Here is a 19464-nt window from a genome sequence, read left to right on the forward strand (position 1 = left end):
GAAGTCTATTTTGTCTGATATTAGTACTGCAACCCCTGCTTTCTTCTCACTGTTGTTTGCCTGAAATATGTTTTTCCATCCCTTGACTTTTAGTCTATGCTTATCTTTGGGTTTAAGGTGAGTTTCTTGTAAGCAGCATATAGATGGGTCTTGCTTTTTTATCCATTCTATTACTCTATGTCTTTTGATTGGTGCATTAAGTCCATTTACATTTAGGGTGACTATTGAAAGATATGTACTTATTGCCATTGCAGGCTTTAGATTCGTGGTTACCAAAGGTTCAAGGTTAGCTTCTTTAGTATCTTACTGCCTAACTTAGCTCGCTTATTGAGCTGTTATATACACTGTCTGGAGAGTCTCTTCTTCTCTCCCTTCTTATTCCTCCTCCTCCATTCTTCATATGTTGTGTGTTTTGTTCTGTGCTCTTTTTAGGGGTGCTCCCATCTAGAGCAGTCCCTGTAGGATGCCCTGTAGAGGTGGTTTGTGGGAAGCAAATTCCCTCAGCTTTTGCTTGTCTGGGAACTGTTTGATCCCACCATCATATTTAAATGATAGTCGTGCTGGATACAGTATCCTTGGTTCAAGGCCCTTCTGTTTCATTGCATTAAGTATATCATGCCATTCTCTTCTGGCCTGTAGGGTTTCTGTTGAGAAGTCTGATGTTAGCCTGATTGGTTTTCCTTTATAGGTGACCTTTTTCTCTCTAGCTGCCTTTAAAACTCTTTCCTTGTCCTTGATCCTTGCCATTTTAATTATTATGTGTCTTGGTGTTGTCCTCCTTGGATCCTTTCTGTTGGGGGTTCTGTATAATTCCATGGTTTGTTCGATTATTTCCTCCCCCAGTTTGGGGAAGTTTTCAGCAATTATTTCTTCAAAGACACTTTCTATCCCTTTTCCTCTTTCTTCCTCTTCTGGTATCCCTATAATACGAATGTTTTTCCTTTTGTATTGGTCACATATTTCTCTTAGTGTTGTTTCATTCCTGGAGATCCTTTTATCTCTCTCTCTGTCAGCTTCTATACGTTCCTGTTCTCTGGCTTCTATTCCTTCAATGGCCTCTTGCATCTTATCCATTCTGCTTATAAATCCTTCCAGGGATTGTTTCACTTCTGTGATCTCTTTCCTGACATCTGTGATCTCCTTCCGGACTTCATCCCACTGCTCTTGCATTTTTCTCTGCATCTCATCCCATTGCTCTTGCATTTTTTTCTGCATCTCTGTCAGCATGTTCATGATTTTTATTTTGAATTCTTTTTCAGGAGGACTAGTTAGGTCTGTCTCCTTCTCAGGTGTTGTCTCTGTGATCTTTGTCTGCCTGTAGTTTTGCCTTTTCATGGTGATAGAGATAGTTTGCAGAGCTGGTACAAGTGACCGCTGGAAGAGCTTCCCTTCTTGTTGGTTTGTAGCCTTTTCCTGGGAGAATAGCGACCTCTAGTGGCTTGTGCTGGGCAGCTGTGCGCAGACAGGGCTTCTGCTTCCTGCCCAGTTGCTTTGGGGTTTATCTCCGCTGTTGCTGTGGGCTTGGCCTGGCTGGGGCTGTTCCTCCAAAATGGTGGAGCCCCGTTGGAGGGGGAGCAGCCAGGAGACTATTTATCTCCGTAAGGGGCCTCTGTGCTCCCTGCTGCCCAGGGGGTTAGAGTGCCCAGAGATCCCCAGATTCCCTGCTTCTGGTCTAAGTGACCTGGCCTGCCCCTTTAAGATTTCCAAAAAGCACTCTCCAAACCAAAACAACAACAGCAACAATGAGAGAGGGAACAGAAAGAAAGAGAAAAAAAAAAAGGAAAAAACAAGCGATTTTTTTTTTTTTTTGTCCTCAGGTGCCGGTCCCAGGCACCCGCTCACTGGTCCTGCTGCCCTGTCTCCCTAGCACCAGGGTCCCTGTCCTTTCAAGGCTTCCAAAAAGCACCCACCCACCAGTCCCGCAGGGAAGGAACGCTCAATATTCTTTGTCCTCAGGCACTGGTCCCACGCACCCGCTCACCAGTCCCGCCGCCCTGCCTCCCTAGCACCGGGGTCCCTGTCCCTTCAAGGCTTCCAAAAAGCACTCGGCAAAAAGAGAGGAAAAAAAGGGGAAAAACGCGCGATTTCTTCCGTCCTCAGGTGCTGGTCTCAGGCACCCACCCACCGGTCCCACAGGGAAAAATGCGGGATATTCTTTGTCCTCAGGTGCCGGTCCCAGGCACCCGCTCACCAGTCCCGCCGCCCTGCCTCCCTAGCACCGGGGTCCCTGTCCCTTTTAGGCTTCCAAAAAGCACTCGCAGAAAAGAGAAAAAAAAAAGGGGAAAAACGCGCGATTTCCTGTCCTCAAGTGCCGGTCTCAGGCACCCGCCCACCGGTCCCGCAGGGAAAAACGGGGGATATTCTTTGTCCTCAGGCGCCGGTCCCAGCCACCCGCTCACCAGTCCCGCCACCGTGCCTCCCTAGCACTGGGGTCCCCGTCCCTTCAAGGCTTCCAAAAAGCGCTCGCCCAAAAGAGAAAAAAAAAAAGGGGAAACACGCGCGACCTCCTCCGTCCTCAGGCACCGGTCTCAGGCACCCGCCCCCAGGTCTCGCAGGGAGAAACGCGGGATATTCTTTGTCCTCCGGCGCCTTTCCCAGGCACCTCCTCACCGGTCCCGCCACCCTGCCTCCCCAGCAACGGGGGCCCGTCCCTCTAAGGCTTCCAAAACCACTCGCCAAAAAAAAAACCGCTCCAGTTTCTCTCCACCCGCCGGGAGCCGGGGGGAGGGGCGCTCGGGTCCCGCCGGGCTGGGGCTTGTATCTTACCCCCTTCACAAGGCGCTGGGTTCTTGCAGGTGTGGATGTGGTCTGGATGTTGTCCTGTGTCCTGTGGTCTCTATTTTAGGAAGATTTTTCTTTGTTATATTTTCATAGCTCTATGTGTTTTTGGGAGGAGATTTCCACTGCTCTACTCACGCCGCCATCTTGGCTCCGCCCCCTGCTAACCTTTTAAAAGAGAGTTCTAAGTATATTCTTGATGCTAACTTGAAACCTGTTCTTTTATTTTTCAATCGTTCCCTTATAGAATGTTTCTCCATCGCAGAGAGATGAAGTGATTCAGTGGCTGGCTAAACTCAAGTACCAATTCAACCTTTACCCAGAAACACTTGCTCTGGCTAGCAGTCTTTTGGACAGGTTTTTAGCTACTGTAAAGGTAAATACTTGAGGATGCACTTTTAAACACCACCTCTTATTTGAGGGCTTATGTGCTAAACCAGGGGTTAGAATGGAAAACCTTCCTGGACATATATGTACCTGTAAGAAGACATGACGTGTCTTATGCGATTGCTTTAAATTTTCAGAAATGTTTCTAATTGTATTCTGGAGTTCTATTTTTGTTACAAGTATCCATAACTTAACCTATGAAATTTTTGATCTGTGATTTTAACATAAACTGTGTTGCATTGGCAAAATATTTAGTCTTTTAACACATTGATATACTAGATATGGACAGTGAATCAGACTAAAAAAGTAAAAGCCTATTGCACATTTTATTCTGACCCTGCTTATTTATTGAATATACAGTACACTCTGGAGGCATACATTTAGAGTATAACAAGGTAAATTGAACTGTCATAACTTCAGTGTCTTTTGTTGAGTGACAGCATATAAATACATGAGTAAGTTTTATATTGTCCCTGTTGGTATACTGTATCAGTTATATTATGCAAAATTGGTCATAGCAGGCCCTCAACAGATTCAAAGCAGAAAGTCAGCATTTATTTAATGGTAAAGCATGAAAAAGTTGAAAAGCAATTCAAGTGCTATCATTTGTATGCCTAGGAATATGTTAGCTGGGACAACTATGAATTCAGTGCTGAGGGTGTACTATATTCTTTTGTTAGGTTGTTAGGGTATAAGAAATAGAAGCCAAAGAATTATGGAGTGGACAAATTTGGATGGCCACTTAGTCTTTTTGTTTTTCAGATTTCTACTCTTAAGAGACTTAAAGAACCCCTAATTATAATGATGCTAATTGCCTGAAATGTAGGTTATCTGAGAATGCCTACTTTTATCTCAGTATGAAATCCCTTCTTGTCCCCATACCACAGCTAACCTCTTTTCACAAAGAAAGGTGTGTTCAAAGCTAGTGTCCTTTCTTGGGTTGTATATTCTTTACAAATTATTAATGACCTTATTGTAGCTTCTATCATAGGGAAGATTCTTACTGACCATATTATTAAACACTTTAAGACTTGGGGACGTTTCTAGAACAATTAGAGAATTTTTCCAAGTTACAGTCTTTTTTTCATACTTATTTAATGGGTCTTGTCATGTTATTAGCATTAGATACTCTTACTTGGAGATGATTAATCTGTATTGAAACAGTTAATCTAAAATGCATTTATAGTTTAAAAAAGGTACTTTAAGCAGACCTTAAAAGGGTTGCAACAATGAGTGGAACCCCAATCCCAACTGTGCAGAAGAAAGTACTATGAAGCGCTTTAAAATTATGGACCTTCAGCCCTATCCCAGGCCTACTGAATTTGAATCCCTAGTAGGTGAGATCTGGATGTTTGTATTTAAAGAAGCAGAAACTACAGATGATTCTGATGTAAATCCTGGACTGGGAACTACTATTTGTTTGGGACCTTTTTTACTACTGAGTTTATTATTGTTGCTCTTGATTTAGGGGGTTGCATTGCCTACCCAAAGCTTTTAACTCTTGGGTTCTTTTCTTTCTGTAAACTCTGATTACCTCAGGGATATGGGTTTGATATGTTGTAATCCTGGGAGCTTGGAAAACTTTCTTAACATTAAGATCTGACTTCACATCATAGATCAATTAGGTGTGATGACCTGTTAATCTTGAGATTGTTTTCTTATTTGTCAGAAGTAGACATAAAATAGACATGACAATATTTATGGAAGTGCTTTCTAAACCAAAATGTTCTGATTAATACTAATGATTATCCTAAAATATTGATAGTATTAAACAAGCTTTAATTTCTCATACAGGCAGAGGATTGGAATATTCCTAGACACTGTGCCACTTAAACACTGAGGCAGTGCTCATTGGCATGTTTGTTAATGAAGTTAATTAATCAAGGCCATACTGTGGTCATCAGAAGGCTTCCCGTTTCATGGGAATGTAATATTTAAGTATAAAATAAATCTAGAAACATTTTATTTTTGTTATAGAACTTAGTCATTCAATGTAAGTGAACTATATGCTGATTATTTAGAACTGTTTTCTAATGCTGGGTTGCCAAACCCTTATTCTACAGTAAGGGGAAAGTGTGCCTACCTTATAGATAAGGAAAGCAGGCACAGTCAAGCCCTCCTGTGGGTATCAAGCCCAAGAAAGGTTTTCCTCCCACTAGTTGATTATGTATTTAGGAGTTTTTCATTCTTACCATGGAACTTATATGATTTTTGTGTATGTGGACACTTAATATTTTGAAAATTTCTACTTACCTAGAATCCTATAAACTTTAAAAGCATTTGAAGTATATTAATAGTCTTCTTTTCTGTATTCCCTTTTCATTTCCCTAACACCTATATGTTAATCTTACTGAAAGGACAGGTAAAGAGAATAAAACTGGCTTATAAAATAGATACACATATAAATATAGTTTAAATTTGGGGAATTTGTTACAAAATTGTCTTTTAAAACGAGCTCTTCTCTGCTTCATAGAAATGAACTCTGGCTAAATAGCACTGGTTGAACTTGAAGCAGGGGAGTGATCTTAGTATATCTATAGAGTATGATATGGCTAGGGTTGTGAAATTAAAAGTCAGCTCTTATTTTATGAAGCAGTAGGTGGGAATCAATGATTCATAGCATGTGTACATACTTGTCTCATCTGCATATCTACTTTTTAAAAATAAGCTTTTTAACATTTGGAGAATCACTGAAGTTGCTTTTTCCCTCTTCAAAATTTTAGGCCCACCCAAAATACTTGAGTTGTATTGCAATCAGCTGTTTTTTCCTAGCTGCCAAGACTGTTGAGGAAGATGAGGTAAATAATTTCCTTTAAAGATAAGTTGTCTCTTTTTTCAAAAAGTTCTCTCCATTTATTAACTTGCATCTGTTTACCAAAACAAAAATTGAAAATGAGTTTATTTTTTTCTGTTCTCTCCTCCCTGCCCCATATCCCTTTGCTTTGGATAGAAAATTCCAGTACTGAAGGTTTTGGCAAGAGACAGTTTCTGTGGGTGTTCTTCATCTGAAATTCTGAGGATGGAGAGAATTATTCTGGATAAGTTGAATTGGGATCTTCACACAGCCACACCATTGGATTTTCTTCACATTGTAAATATACCTGAAGTTTTACTTTCTTAGTTGTAGTCCTCTTTCAGTAACTTGCAGAGTAGGCTGCCCACTCACTTATTTTGTTTCCATTTTTAGGGAAAGGAAAATTATTGTGATAGGCTAAATAAAAGTTAGAAATTAGTATATATATCAAATCACTGAAGCTAAAATTGAAAACTTAGATGGAATAATACCTGAGGTTATTTCAATTTCTGTACATAATTTACCTAGACATTTAAATAAAACTAGAATGATGTTCATGTGGTTTTCTTTTTCAGTTTCATGCCATTGCAGTGTCAACTAGGCCTCAGTTACTTTTCAGTTTGCCCAAACTGAGCCCATCTCAACATTTGGCAGTCCTTACCAAGCAATTGCTTCACTGTATTGCCTGCAGCCAACTTCTGCAGTTCAAAGGATCCATGCTTGCTCTAGCCATGGTTAGTTTAGAAATGGAGAAACTCATTCCTGATTGGCTTCCTCTTACAATTGAACTGCTTCAGAAAGCACAGGTAGGTGTCAGTTTCCTTAGTGTTCATTTTCTCTCTTACAGGATACATAGTGTTAGCAGGCAGTTATAAAACTAAGAGAATTTTCTAATCTTGTAATGGCACAATATTTTTGAAAGTAAACAAGAGTGCAGTAACATAACACTTCAGATTTATGGGCTAGATGTCTTTTTCCTCCTGTGAAGCCTTAGTGTTTCCTTGATTGTTTTTCAGCCTTTCTTCTAGATTACTTAAAATCTTTACAGATCATGAAAAATTAAGATTCTCGATATATTTGCCTTTAGTTTTGTAGCTACATTTGTAGGTTTCATTACTGTGCTTCTTTACTTCACTTATTTTTTAAAAGATATATATAAAATAAGTCAAAAGATAAAAGATAAGTCAAAAACATAAATTGCAGAAAGTGGCTTGCTTTTTAAACAAGCAGATAATTTATTCTTGGCTAGAAAGTGAAGTTATTTGTATCACAATTTGGCAAGTAGGAGCTGTATTTGTGAGAGAGGCTTTGTCCTGCATTTATGGCTGAAGATCAGTCCATAATCTCTATCTGCATATTGGTATAAAATGTGTTAATGGTCAGTCAAATTTTTACCAGTCGTGTAAAATGTAAGGGTTTAGATAAAATTCTCATTCAAATGGCATGTTAGTGCTCTATGTTAGGAACTACTTGGAGAGAATCCTTATTGGCTCTATTCTTGTCACCACTAGAACTTAAAAGTTTAGATCTGCAAACCATACTTCTTTGCCAGCTGAGTCCATTGAAGACTTATGAACTGACATTTCCCTTTATATGTGCCTGTTGAGTCTCATTCAGCAATTCTGATTTACTGGATTTTATTTAGAGAAAAGACTGAGATTCTATGCTTAAAAAATATTTTGTAATAGAAAAAGAACTAGTTTTAGCAAAGAGCTACTGTTACTGATTAACTTAAAAGAATACTAGAGACTAATACTTGAATTTGGTGTTTTGTAAGGTAGTTGAGATGTGAAAGATATGTGAGAAAAACCTCAGTACTACCTTTCAGCTCTGAAAATGTCAGGCCATAGTTTGTGAGCAGAGAAGAGCTGAAAGTTTTTATAAAAGGATGATGATTGGAGCACTATGTTAGCTAGTTCCTTGTCCCTGTTCTGTGGGCTTTGCTCCACTGTTTTTAGCATGGCTCAGATTGTTATACATCCTGGGACATACAGTGTTAGTGTGTAACATAGGTTGTTTCTCCTTTACAAAGGAGGTAGGTTCTTTTAATAGCATATTCTTAGATTGAAATAATTGAAATGTGTTTCTTTCCATTGAAATAAATGCTGTAATGAAAATAAATCCTAGGAGATAGTTGCTAATTAGTGAGAATTTTTAGAAATTCATAAGCTACCATATAAGTGAACAGCATGGCACAGAAAATTTACTTTGCCTACCTCTAGTGTTGGAGAATGAAGTTGAACATTAATAATTTACATCAGACTGTGGAAGTGGGAGAAGGGACATTAATAGAAAACCTCCTAAATTACATTTTCTACTTACTGGGACAATGACACATCTCTTAAATACCGTGACTTGGTCTCTCTGCCTGTTTCCAAGCTACTACAGAGAAAAATCTGCTGTATGAAGTATTAATGTCACGGAGAAAAGGCATATTTCAAAGCATAAGTAATAAAAATGCTGTAAATAACATGTATATTCTGTAGCTTTGAGGGCTTGTTCTCTGCTGATGAACACTGGAGAATCTGCTTACTCTCTTCATAAGTCTTCTGGTGCTAGAAGAAGAAAGTGTTCACTGAACCTTACTTCCCCTTTTACTGAAGGAGTATTATAAACTTGGTATATGAAGGAAGCTTCTTAGAAATGATTTTGTTCAACTCATTTGTACCTGCAGTCCAGGGAACTTGGGACTTTTCAGAGACACACAGGACTATGTACTAGTAAAGGAGACAAAAAAGAACCAGTTCATTTTCCATACCACACAAACCTTAAAGATTCTAGACCAGTTGTTTTCATTTTAAAGAATTAGAAACCTTCCCTTGTCCTCAACAAAATCTTGGACATATGCAATCCCAGAATACAAAGTAGAAAGGTATTACTGTGTAATATGGGGCAGAGATCTATTGGGTGTGAACACAGTGATTTCTAAAAAGAAGTCTTTGCCCCATGTTGTATTCAAGTTGTAACAAGATAGTTAGAACCAAGTTAGGTCACAAAACTAGAAACTTTGGGACTTGGGCTTAGCAGTTCCTGAAACCAACTTGGACTGGTAGCCAGCCCTTGTGGCCCAAACCTGGTAGCTTCTTCATTTCTGTCTTTGCTAAGTTCAGCTATGTTTAGGTAGGAACACCAGTCTAATATCTTTGTAATCAGACCTGTGATAAGCTCATAGTAATATCAGATACTCCTGGGTTTCTGTTTCTAGTATAGGAAATTCTTGAGTTAGATTGGTGAGATCAATGCCAAAAGTACTCACGATGTGTTTTCTAGTGTCCTGTTTTGGGAGGATGGCCTATTGTCCATTACAGACATTTTATGCTGTGAATGGGCCACCTGTCATTAGTTCTGCCTATGTTTTTTCTGGACTTTAGACAAAGTGCAGTGAGTACCCTGGTTTGAAAGGCACCATTCTTTTGTCCTACCTAATTTCCCATCCCTGCCCTTAGCTCTTGTGCTACCTGTTAGTCACCATTCTGGGATGAGGAAACTTTTTTCTCTTACTCTTCTCTCATCACTCTTCTTTTGTGGCTATACTCGTGTCCTCATTGTGAGTGATGTGTCCACCTTGTCAATCCCAGGATGTTAACCCTACTGAGTTAGTAATAAATGTATTTAGAGATAAAAATAATTTTGTGATCCAGGGTGTTCTTGCATAGCATGTTATTTTCCTTTATTTTCTCTGTGGTACTGCAAATAGTCATGCTGTGTGCTGCATGTTATATGGGTATGAGGAAGACTTGGCTAAGAAATGTCCAGAAATACTTAGGAAATACACAAGACTAGAAAGTGATTCCTGTTACTTAAATAGTCTAGATAGGCTTCATGGAGATGATGGTAAGGTAGCCAGACCTGGAAGAAATTGGTTATATAATTTCCACAAGTAGAAGTAGGATGGGCATGGGTAAAGCAGGAGAAGACAAGATTTGTACAGTAGCCAGAGCAGGCCTGTTTGGCAGGCATGCAGATAGAGCACAAATGGATATGCTAGCAAATACCGTTGGAAAAGAAGGTTGCATCAGACTGTGGAGAGAGTTTCTAATACAAAACTAAAAGGGGTTAGCTTGTTTCTGGTAGGCATTGGGGTGCCTAAAGAAACTTAAGTAGGGGAGAAATCTGTGTTTCTAGAGGAAGATTATTTTGAAAGCAGGGCAGAGACTAACCAGACTCTTTAACAGGTAAGATTTGAAGTCTTCCATGGAGTCATTGTGCTAGAAAAAAAACTTAGGGACTAAAAATGAATATGATACAATGCCTGCCTATTGGGATCTTAAAATCTGTAATGGGAAAGCTAAGTGATTAAATAGGTCATTTTAATGTAATGTGGTTAAGTATGGCACGTTGTTCAAGAAACAGATGACCCTTAGTTTCAGGTGTAGGGGTTGGGGGGAAGTCAAGGGTGGTTTCAGAAAGGATTGATACAAGAACTATCCTGAAGGATAAGAAGGTTTTAGTGAAACCCCCAACTTAAAATAGAAGCAGAAACATACATTTCTTCCTAGTGTTGTCAAGCCTGGTACTTCCTACAAAAATAAAACTTACCAGAAGTTTTTACAGTTTTAAAAGCAAAAAATACTTCTTCTAAATTCTTCACCAGACAGCCATCCACATTCCTTAACTTTTCCTTGCCAGTGAATTTTGTGTTTATCTGTACCCTGGTCTTGACTGTAGATATTAAGAGGCAAAGAGGGTGGAGTGAAAGCCCTTTTGGACAAGAGGAACAGACTAAGCAAAAGCTGGTGTTGGACATATAACAGTGTACAAAGAAGAATAGTTTTTGCTTTCATGAAGATACTAAGCAAACAACTGCAGATACAGAATTCAAGTTCCAGGGAGGAAATATGGATTTAGATATAATTCCTAAAAAGATGATAGGTAGGCTGGAGGAATAGTTATATTTGATGTAGAAGATGTGGAAAGAGAAGGTGGAAGGGGAGTGGGTGGAGGCCAGCAGAGATGACAGAGCAGTTTACATTAATTACGGACTTTGTGTTTTCTCCCCTGGCCCAGATGGATAGCTCCCAGTTGATCCACTGTCGGGAGCTTGTGGCACATCACCTTTCTACTCTGCAGTCTTCCCTGCCTCTAAATTCCGTTTATGTCTACCGTCCCCTCAAGCACACCCTGGTGACCTGTGACGAAGGAGTGTTCAGATTACATCCCTCCTCTGTCCCAGGCCCAGATTTCTCCAAGGACAACAGCAAACCAGAAGTGCCAGTGAGAAGTACAGCAGCCTTCTGCCATCACCTCCCAGCTGCCAGTGGGTGCAAGCATACCTCTGCTAAACGCAAAGTAGAGGAAATGGAAGTGGATGACTTCTATGATGGAATCAAACGGCTCTATAATGAAGATAATGGTTCAGAAAATGTGGGTTCTGTGTGTGGCACTGATGTATCAAGGCAAGAGGGACATGCTTCCCCTTGTCCACCTTTGCAGCCTGTTTCTGTCATGTAGCTTTCAGGCATGACCTTTAAGTGTTAAGTAAGGTAGACTACTCTGGAAATGGGAACAGAAAATCAGGAAAGATTGTATTAAGTTATATACCTTATCAGGCTGATTTGAAATGAGCCAGAAGAAAAAACCCCATTTACTTGTATGGCTAATTATAATTGAACATTATTTAAGCACTTAAAGCCCAAAAAAGAAGTATAAAATTCAAAAGATCCAAAACTTTTCTAAACTAAAAAGTTTCTTTGTGGTGTTTGTCCATTCTACCCTTTTCTCTGATAAAACATGATGTAGATTTCCCATGTGTCAGAATTCACGATTTTTTTTTACATCCCCAAATTCATGGTTAGCAAACCTCATCTGTCCCGTGTCCTGATTTAATTTCCCTATTGCTTTGGCTTGCTTCTTTGAATACTTATTAAATTTTATGCATGTTGATCGATCTGTAGCCTGACACTGATTAGGAAACCCTCGTTAATTTTTAGCAATTTACTGAGCAAATTATTACAGTGAGACAGCCATGATTCATATTCAGATTAATCTGAAAAGGGTACTTGAGAATTGCCCCGTGAGTCAGAGGTGATAATAGGAAAAGGATTCACATTACCATGGTTTTGTCTCAATTTCTATTAGCTTAGGAACAAAATCGTTGTTTTCATTTTTATCTGCAAGTGAAGCTTAAAAGTGGCACGTAATTAGGACACTCAGATTTGTTGAAAGCATTTTTAACATTTATATAAAAGAACTCGTGATAAAGTTACTATATCCAGATGCTCACCAAAGAGACATGCAACAGTTAAAATAGGGGGCAACTGATAGTTTTCATTCATAATCAGTGAGAGAGACTAGATGTTGGGGCAGCTCTGATTTGGGTCTGTAACATGTAAGAACTGAATTCAGTACCCTAGTTTTATGTTAAACCATTAGGATTTTCTTGATAGTCATTTCCCCTGTCTCCCCAGCCTACCTGTATTTCTTTTAATGACTTTTGGATCCTGAGCTCCCTGTTCAGTCTGATGAAGGTATTTCAGTCAGAGCCATGTACTGATGATAAACGCATCTGGTAGCAATAAAAGTTGTCCTTAACCTTTGTATCTAGCTTTTTTCTGTTTGTGAAAAGGTGCAAGTTCCTGATTACTTAGGCACTGCTGTTTCAGCTACAGAAAATGATAAATATGCTGTATGCTTACAAAAAATAAGACATGAGAATTTAAATGTAATTGAAGGATGTAGGTTTTGACATAAATTTTTCTCCTCACTGGTTGACTGTGGACCTTCCAAACAATTAAGTTCTCATACTAATGGAACTATTTGTGAGGGCAGGCATAGACCCGTACCTAGATAATGTCACTTTCTACCTACTGATTTTGTACTAGTTTAGCAAAGCAAGAGTATTCTCAGGCCAACATTACACTTCTTTTGAAATCTGGGGAAAAGTTGGATACCTACCTATGACCTTACAATCCAAAAGGAACTTGCATGTAGGTGTAGGGAGTGGGAGGAAATGTTAAAGGATGAACTGTTTGTGGGTGAAGATAGTGATACTGGCCTTGGTAGACACAAAAACTCCCATTTAGCCTAATCTTCATCTGGTCTGTTTTAATTCTGGATTGTGAGAGCTCCAAGAAAGTTCACAAGTGTGTATGTCCATTGTTTCCATAAAGTAACAGCATTTAATCAACACTCTCCTCCCTCCACTTAGCAGATGAGAAACATTTCAGTTATATAGAAAACTAGCTGATAAAATTGAGTCTAGGGTCAGAATATCTTGTTTGTAGCCCAGTAGCTACAAATTGAATAGAAGTTAGAGGACAGATGTTAATTGAGGTTTTCTAATCTTACCAAAAATGATGTAAATTAGTTTTGAATATAGTACGGTTGTCATGGGAAACAATTGAGATGGGCTGCTAGCGCTCTTCTCAAAGCTTATTTAAGCTGTGGTTCAGTTGAATGATAGTTTTCTTTGGAGCCCAGACCCTCCTGAGAACCTTTTCAGCTTTACCTCCCTGCATTGCCTGCCAAGACCTGAGCAGCCATGGGCTTTTGGAGAACTTTGGCTTTGAGGCACCTAACTCATGGGTCGAGAGAAAGCACAATATTCTTGAATAGTGTGGGACTTTTCATTTAGAATTGTTCTGTTAAATTGGGTCCTGTTTTGCCTGAAACTATTCTCATTAGCCTGTCTCAATTTAAGTTCTGGCATCATGATCACAAACTATTTGAAGATTTGGAAACTTGATTTTTATGGTACATAATTGGTGCCTTCTGGTGGTTAGAAAACCCATTCTGTGAAGCCGACACAAAGGTAAGGAAATAAACTTGATAGGCATAAGTCAGTTCAGTCCACCATTTGACAAAAGTGAGTGCTATAGCTCTTGATCATAGAAGATAAATATTCATTCTTTGCAAGATTCGTTTGAAGTTGTGGAGAACTGAAATTTTTTTTTCTAGATGTCTTACTGTGCAGGAGGAGTAGGACTGGGAAGGGAGAGTACCCCCAAATACTAATAAAAAGCCAGATATAATCAGTATGTCAGAAGTACTCCAACAGTACAGATTTGGATCTGAAGGAAGCCAGAGTGTGGCTTTGCATTCAGTTAAACTGGTGAGAATCTAAGCCTACATTCCCACTGTTGATGGGATTAGGACATTGGTGTCTATCCCCCAAGAAGTATTTTTCTCCTGTTAGACTCAATATACATGTGTGCCCTCTGTACTCTACATACCTGGCTTTTTCAGACTTCCTAATGTCCTCCTGGGGCTCCTGAGCCAACCAGCTGTGCTGGAACACTACTGCCCAAAGTACTGCAGTGGCTGAGCCACCGCTGCCCTGCCAGCAGGTAGGGAGCTCATTATCTTCATCCCTAATCAGTTGTACAATTCCAACTGCAAAGGAAAGACTTAACAACCATCCAGGGGGAGAGCATCCCTGGTGTACTATAAATGGTTAACTAGGTCCAACTTCCAGCTCATCTCAAACCTTTACCCTAGTATTTGATACCACCAGATTGTGTAACGTTAACTTCTAAAGCCTCCCAAACTCTTGAGATTTCAACTGTTAATGGGAAAAAGTCTCCCCGTTATCAAATGTATTTTTGAGCTTTGGCCACTAGATGGGGCTTCTAGAAAAATAATGCATCTTTCAAGTCTTTGGGGAGAAATTTGAGTTCGGGCTGTGTGAGATGAGCAATTGAACACTTGCCTCAAGTTGCTAAGCAATGCATCAACATCATTTGCGGTTACAAGTTCAAATGATGCCAGAAATCGCGTGGATGTAGGACTGATGGGAAATGAGCAAGATCTGCCACGTATAGGGCTGATAGTGGCTACGTATGTCCTACACCAAACACAACTCCACAAGAATCAGTTAAAATACTAAATTAAAGACTAATTTTTGTGAGTTTAGTTCTGTTAACCTACAAATAAAAATTCAGAAGACTTGAAAATGGCCGAGTTCCCGGTCCTTTTGGCTGAGTTGGATCTGACTCACTAGAGCAGAATGGTTCGAGTGCCGGCTTAAGCAACACAGCTTACATCAAGGAATTAAGAGGAAGGCTTCCCTTCACCATAGGGAAGGTGGAGAGGTTTTAAATGATGTACTAGTTAGACCAATATGGAGGACAGAGACATAACTCTCCGTATGCCATCTGATTATTGAAAAGGTGTAATAAAAAGTAGTCAAGAATGTCTTAGGGAAATTTGAGAAGCGCTCACTTTAGTTTTTCAGTGCTCAGGAGCTTCCAAGTTAGGGATGGAACCTCTCCCTTTCCCTTGACTCTTAAAAGTGCAACCTTCATAGCAGCTCAAGTGCCGGAATCTTTGACCCTGTTGTTAATGCAACAGTAGGGCTGTAGAAAAGCATAAACCCAGTGAACTGATTTCTCATTTCTTGGAAAACAGCAAGAGGGACACCCCAGAACCACTGAAGCAGTTCCCAGGAGAGGACCTTAGGATCCTTTCCCTTTTTGGAGTGCAATGTGTCTTCAACGACTTAGCATAGAAAAGGCTTACCTTTTCTTTTACTCCAAAATTTGCTGTTTATGAAGTATACAGTAACAAGTTCAATTTGTAGCATGTGGCAACATCTCCAGCACTTACATAGGCCCAGTGCAGTGTATAGAATAAAGTATTTGAAAAGAAGGAGAAGGAAGGGGTGGGGAAGGTGCTGGATAGATGTGAATAAAGAAAAGAGTATAACAGGGACAGGGATTAACTTTGTCCTAATAGGCTCTGATCTAGGTGCCATAATTTTGAAAGTTTCCAGTGGACTGAAATTGCAGTCAACTCAGCACTGCAAGTAGCTGATTTGAGGCAGACGTGACATCTTCATTTGTGCCTCGCACAATGTTCCACTGACCTTTTATATACAGCTACTTGTCAGAATAGGAAGGTTGGAAAGGGAGGTGGGTAAATACCTAGACTCTCAGTCTTTTCTAATTATCACATTCACTCCTTCACTGCCCTGGGAGGGGTGTCAGTTGCTCGCTAGAGATTAATCTGAAAGCCAAATGCTATCAATTACAAGGATGAAATGCCATGGTCTTAAAAATTCAAGTACAGGGGTCTTTCAGGTGAGCCACATTGGTCTCAGTGTCAGTCTCCAGGGTGGAAGGATGACAGTCATTTGTAAAGCAAAAGGTTTTGTGTAGAAACATTTAAATACAAGGAAAATTCTTGTACTTAGTTTTTCAGCCAATGACAGGCAAAAGTCGTAACTAAAATAACTAAAGAAGTTTTGTTTGGTAAGTACAACTGATGGGAAAAAGTTTGGCCAAGATAGAGGGAAGATAACCTAATTTTGCCCCAGCCCAGCACATAATTCAGATCACCTCTCCTTTCTACATGTGCTGTGTGTGCCCATCTCAATAGACCCTGTCAATTACACTGACAGCAGCAATAAGGCAGAGTCTGTATCTGAACTATTTTTTTTAATTGAATGAAAAATAAAAATCCTGTTACCAATAAAATAGGTTTGAATGGCTCAATTCTCCCTTGTCCACAATCTTGCTTGGGATAAGCAAGTTGTTATTATGGTAATTAGCCATGGAATGGATTCTTACCTCTTAATTGGTCAGCCAGGAGAACTTGAGAACCTAACCAGTCTATCAACACTTGAGAAAAGGAGCCAGCTGAAGTAAAATGCCAACTCAGTGGACAGGTGCCAGTGTACCTGCACTTGACCGATGTTGTCCATGCTCACCTTTCCCTAGGGAACTAAACAGAGGCCAACTACTTTTGATAGCCTGCTCCCTCCCTCCCTCCCACTAGATGGCGGGCTAAGGCTAACCTGGAGACTAAAGGGGGACAGGAGGGGAAGAGCAACAATAGACTACACATTTCTTTAAAAAAAAAAACCTGCCTAATTTGATTTGTAAGTATTGCTCAAAAAATGTGTTTACAACCTGATACAGAATTTGTTTTTAAAATGATAGGGTAAATTGATATTATTAAAAATAAATCCAGGGCGGGAGCCAAGATGGCGGCGTGAGTAGAGCAGTGGAAATCTCCTCCCAAAAACACATAGAGCTATGAAAATATAACAAAGAAAAATCTTCCTAAAATAGAGACCACAGGACACAGGACAACATCCAGACCACATCCACACCTGCAAGAACCCAGCGCCTTGTGAAGGGGGTAAGATACAAGCCCCAGCCCGGCGGGACCCGAGCGCCCCTCCCCCCGGCTCCCGGCGGGTGGAGAGAAACCGGAGCAGTTTTTTTTTTTGGCGAGCGCTTTTTGGAAGCCTTAGAGGGACGGGCCCCCGTTGCTGGGGAGGCAGGGTGGCGGGACCGGTGAGGAGGTGCCTGGGAACAGCGCCGGAGGACAAAGAATATCCCACGTTTCTCCCTGCGAGACCTGGGGGCGGGTGCCTGAGACCGGTGCCTGAGGACGGAGGAGGTCGCGCGTTTTTCCCCTTTTTTTTTTTTTCTCTTTTTGGCAAGCGCTTTTTGGAAGCCTTGAAGGGACGGGGACCCCAGTGCTAGGGAGGCACGGTGGCGGGACTGGTGAGCGGGTGGCTGGGACCGGCGCCTGAGGACAAAGAATATCCCCCGTTTTTCCCTGCGGGACCGGTGGGCGGGTGCCTGAGACCGGCACTTGAGGACAGAGGAAATCGCGCGTTTTTCCCCTTTTTTTTTTCTCTTTTCTGCGAGTGCTTTTTGGAAGCCTAAAAGGGACAGGGACCCCGGTGCTAGGGAGGCAGGGCGGCGGGACTGGTGAGCGGGTGCCTGGGACCGGCACCTGAGGACAAAGAATATCCCGCATTTTTCCCTGTGGGACCGGTGGGTGGGTGCCTGAGACCAGCACCTGAGGACGGAAGAAATCGCGCGTTTTTCCCCTTTTTTTTCTCTCTTTTTGCCAAGTGCTTTTTGGAAGCCTTGAAGGGACAGGGACCCCGGTGCTAGGGAGGCAGGGCGGCAGGACTGGTGAGCGGGTGCGTGGGACCAGTGCCTGAGGACAAAGAATATTGAGCGTTCCTTCCCTGCGGGACCGGTGGGTGGGTGCTTTTTGGAAGCCTTGAAAGGACAGGGACCCTGGTGCTAGGGAGACAGGGCAGCAGGACCAGTGCGCGGGTGCCTGGGACCGGCACCTGAGGAAAAAAAAAAAAAAATCGCGTGTTTTTTCTTTTTTTTTTTCCTTTCTGTTCCCTCTCTCATTGTTGCTGTTGTTGTTTTGGTTTGGAGAGTGCTTTTTGGAAATCTTAAAGGGGCAGGACAGGTCACTTAGACCAGAAGCAGGGAATCTGGGGATCTCTGGGCACTCTAACCCCCTGGGCAGCAGGGAGCACAGAGGCCCCTTACGGAGATAAATAGTCTCCTGGCTGCTCCCCCTCTAACGGGGCTCCACCATTTTGGAGGAACAGCCCCAGCCAGGCCAAGCCCACAGCAACAGTGGAGATAAACCCCAAAGCAACTGGGCAGGAAGCAGAAGCCCTGTCTGCGCACAGCTGCCCAGCACAAGCCACTAGAGGTCGCTATTCTCCCAGGAAAAGGCTACAAACCAACAAGAAGGGAAGCTCTTCCAGCGGTCACTTGTACCAGCTCTGCAAACTATCTCTATCACCATGAAAAGGCAAAACTACAGGCAGACAAAGATCACAGAGACAACACCTGAGAAGGAGACAGACCTAACTAGTCCTCCTGAAAAAGAATTCAAAATAAAAATCATGAACATGCTGACAGAGATGCAGAAAAAAATGCAAGAGCAATGGGATGAGATGCAGAGAAAAATGCAAGAGCAGTGGGATGAGATGCAGAGAAAAATGCAAGAGCAGTGGGATGAAGTCCGGAAGGAGATCACAGATGTCAGGAAAGAGATCACAGAAGTGAAACAATCCCTGGAAGGATTTATAAGCAGAATGGATAAGATGCAAGAGGCCATTGAAGGAATAGAAGCCAGAGAACAGGAACGTATAGAAGCTGACATAGAGAGAGATAAAAGGATCTCCAGGAATGAAACAACACTAAGAGAAATATGTGACCAATACAAAAGGAAAAACATTCGTATTATAGGGATACCAGAAGAGGAAGAAAGAGGAAAAGGGATAGAAAGGGTCTTTGAAGAAATAATTGCTGAAAACTTCCCCAAACTGGGGGAGGAAATAATCGAACAGACCATGGAATTATACAGAACCCCCAACAGAAAGGATCCAAGGAGGACAACACCAAGACACATAATAATTAAAATGGCAAGGATCAAGGACAAGGAAAGAGTTTTAAAGGCAGCTAGAGAGAAAAAGGTCACCTATAAAGGAAAACCAATCAGGCTAACATCAGACTTCTCAACAGAAACCCTACAGGCCAGAAGAGAATGGCATGATATACTTAATGCAATGAAACAGAAGGGCCTTGAACCAAGGATACTGTATCCAGCACGACTATCATTTAAATATGATGGTGGGATCAAACAATTCCCAGACAAGCAAAAGCTGAGGGAATTTGCTTCCCACAAACCACCTCTACAGGGCATCCTACAGGGACTGCTCTAGATGGGAGCACCCCTAAAAAGAGCACAGAACAAAACACACAACATATGAAGAAGGGAGGAGGAGGAATAAGAAG

The 19464-nt window shown here is 41.2% G+C and overlaps 2 protein-coding genes across 7 annotated transcripts in view; one reads left to right on the forward strand and one right to left on the reverse strand.

The window, feature by feature from the left end:
* Window positions 1-12496, forward strand: part of CCNI (cyclin I) — a 36389-nt gene extending 23893 nt beyond the window's left edge. For 3 of the 4 annotated variants that reach the window (XM_073237431.1, XM_037003203.2, XM_073237430.1), the window contains 5 exons: window positions 3026-3154; window positions 5889-5963; window positions 6116-6256; window positions 6535-6765; window positions 10967-12496. In XM_073237431.1, coding sequence (XP_073093532.1) covers window positions 3026-3154; window positions 5889-5963; window positions 6116-6256; window positions 6535-6765; window positions 10967-11410 — 1020 coding nt within the window. In that variant the 3' untranslated portion in view covers window positions 11411-12496. The remainder of the gene's footprint in view (window positions 1-3025; window positions 3155-5888; window positions 5964-6115; window positions 6257-6534; window positions 6766-10966) is intronic. The other variant, XM_037003204.2, reaches the window with a different exon arrangement.
* The window catches only part of SEPTIN11 (septin 11), a 179845-nt gene that overhangs the window by 13888 nt on the left and 146493 nt on the right, over window positions 1-19464 (reverse strand). The window lies entirely within an intron of this gene.

Source organism: Manis javanica, chromosome 5 (genome assembly GCF_040802235.1).
Source record: "Manis javanica isolate MJ-LG chromosome 5, MJ_LKY, whole genome shotgun sequence".
NCBI classification, from domain to species: Eukaryota; Metazoa; Chordata; class Mammalia; order Pholidota; family Manidae; genus Manis; species Manis javanica.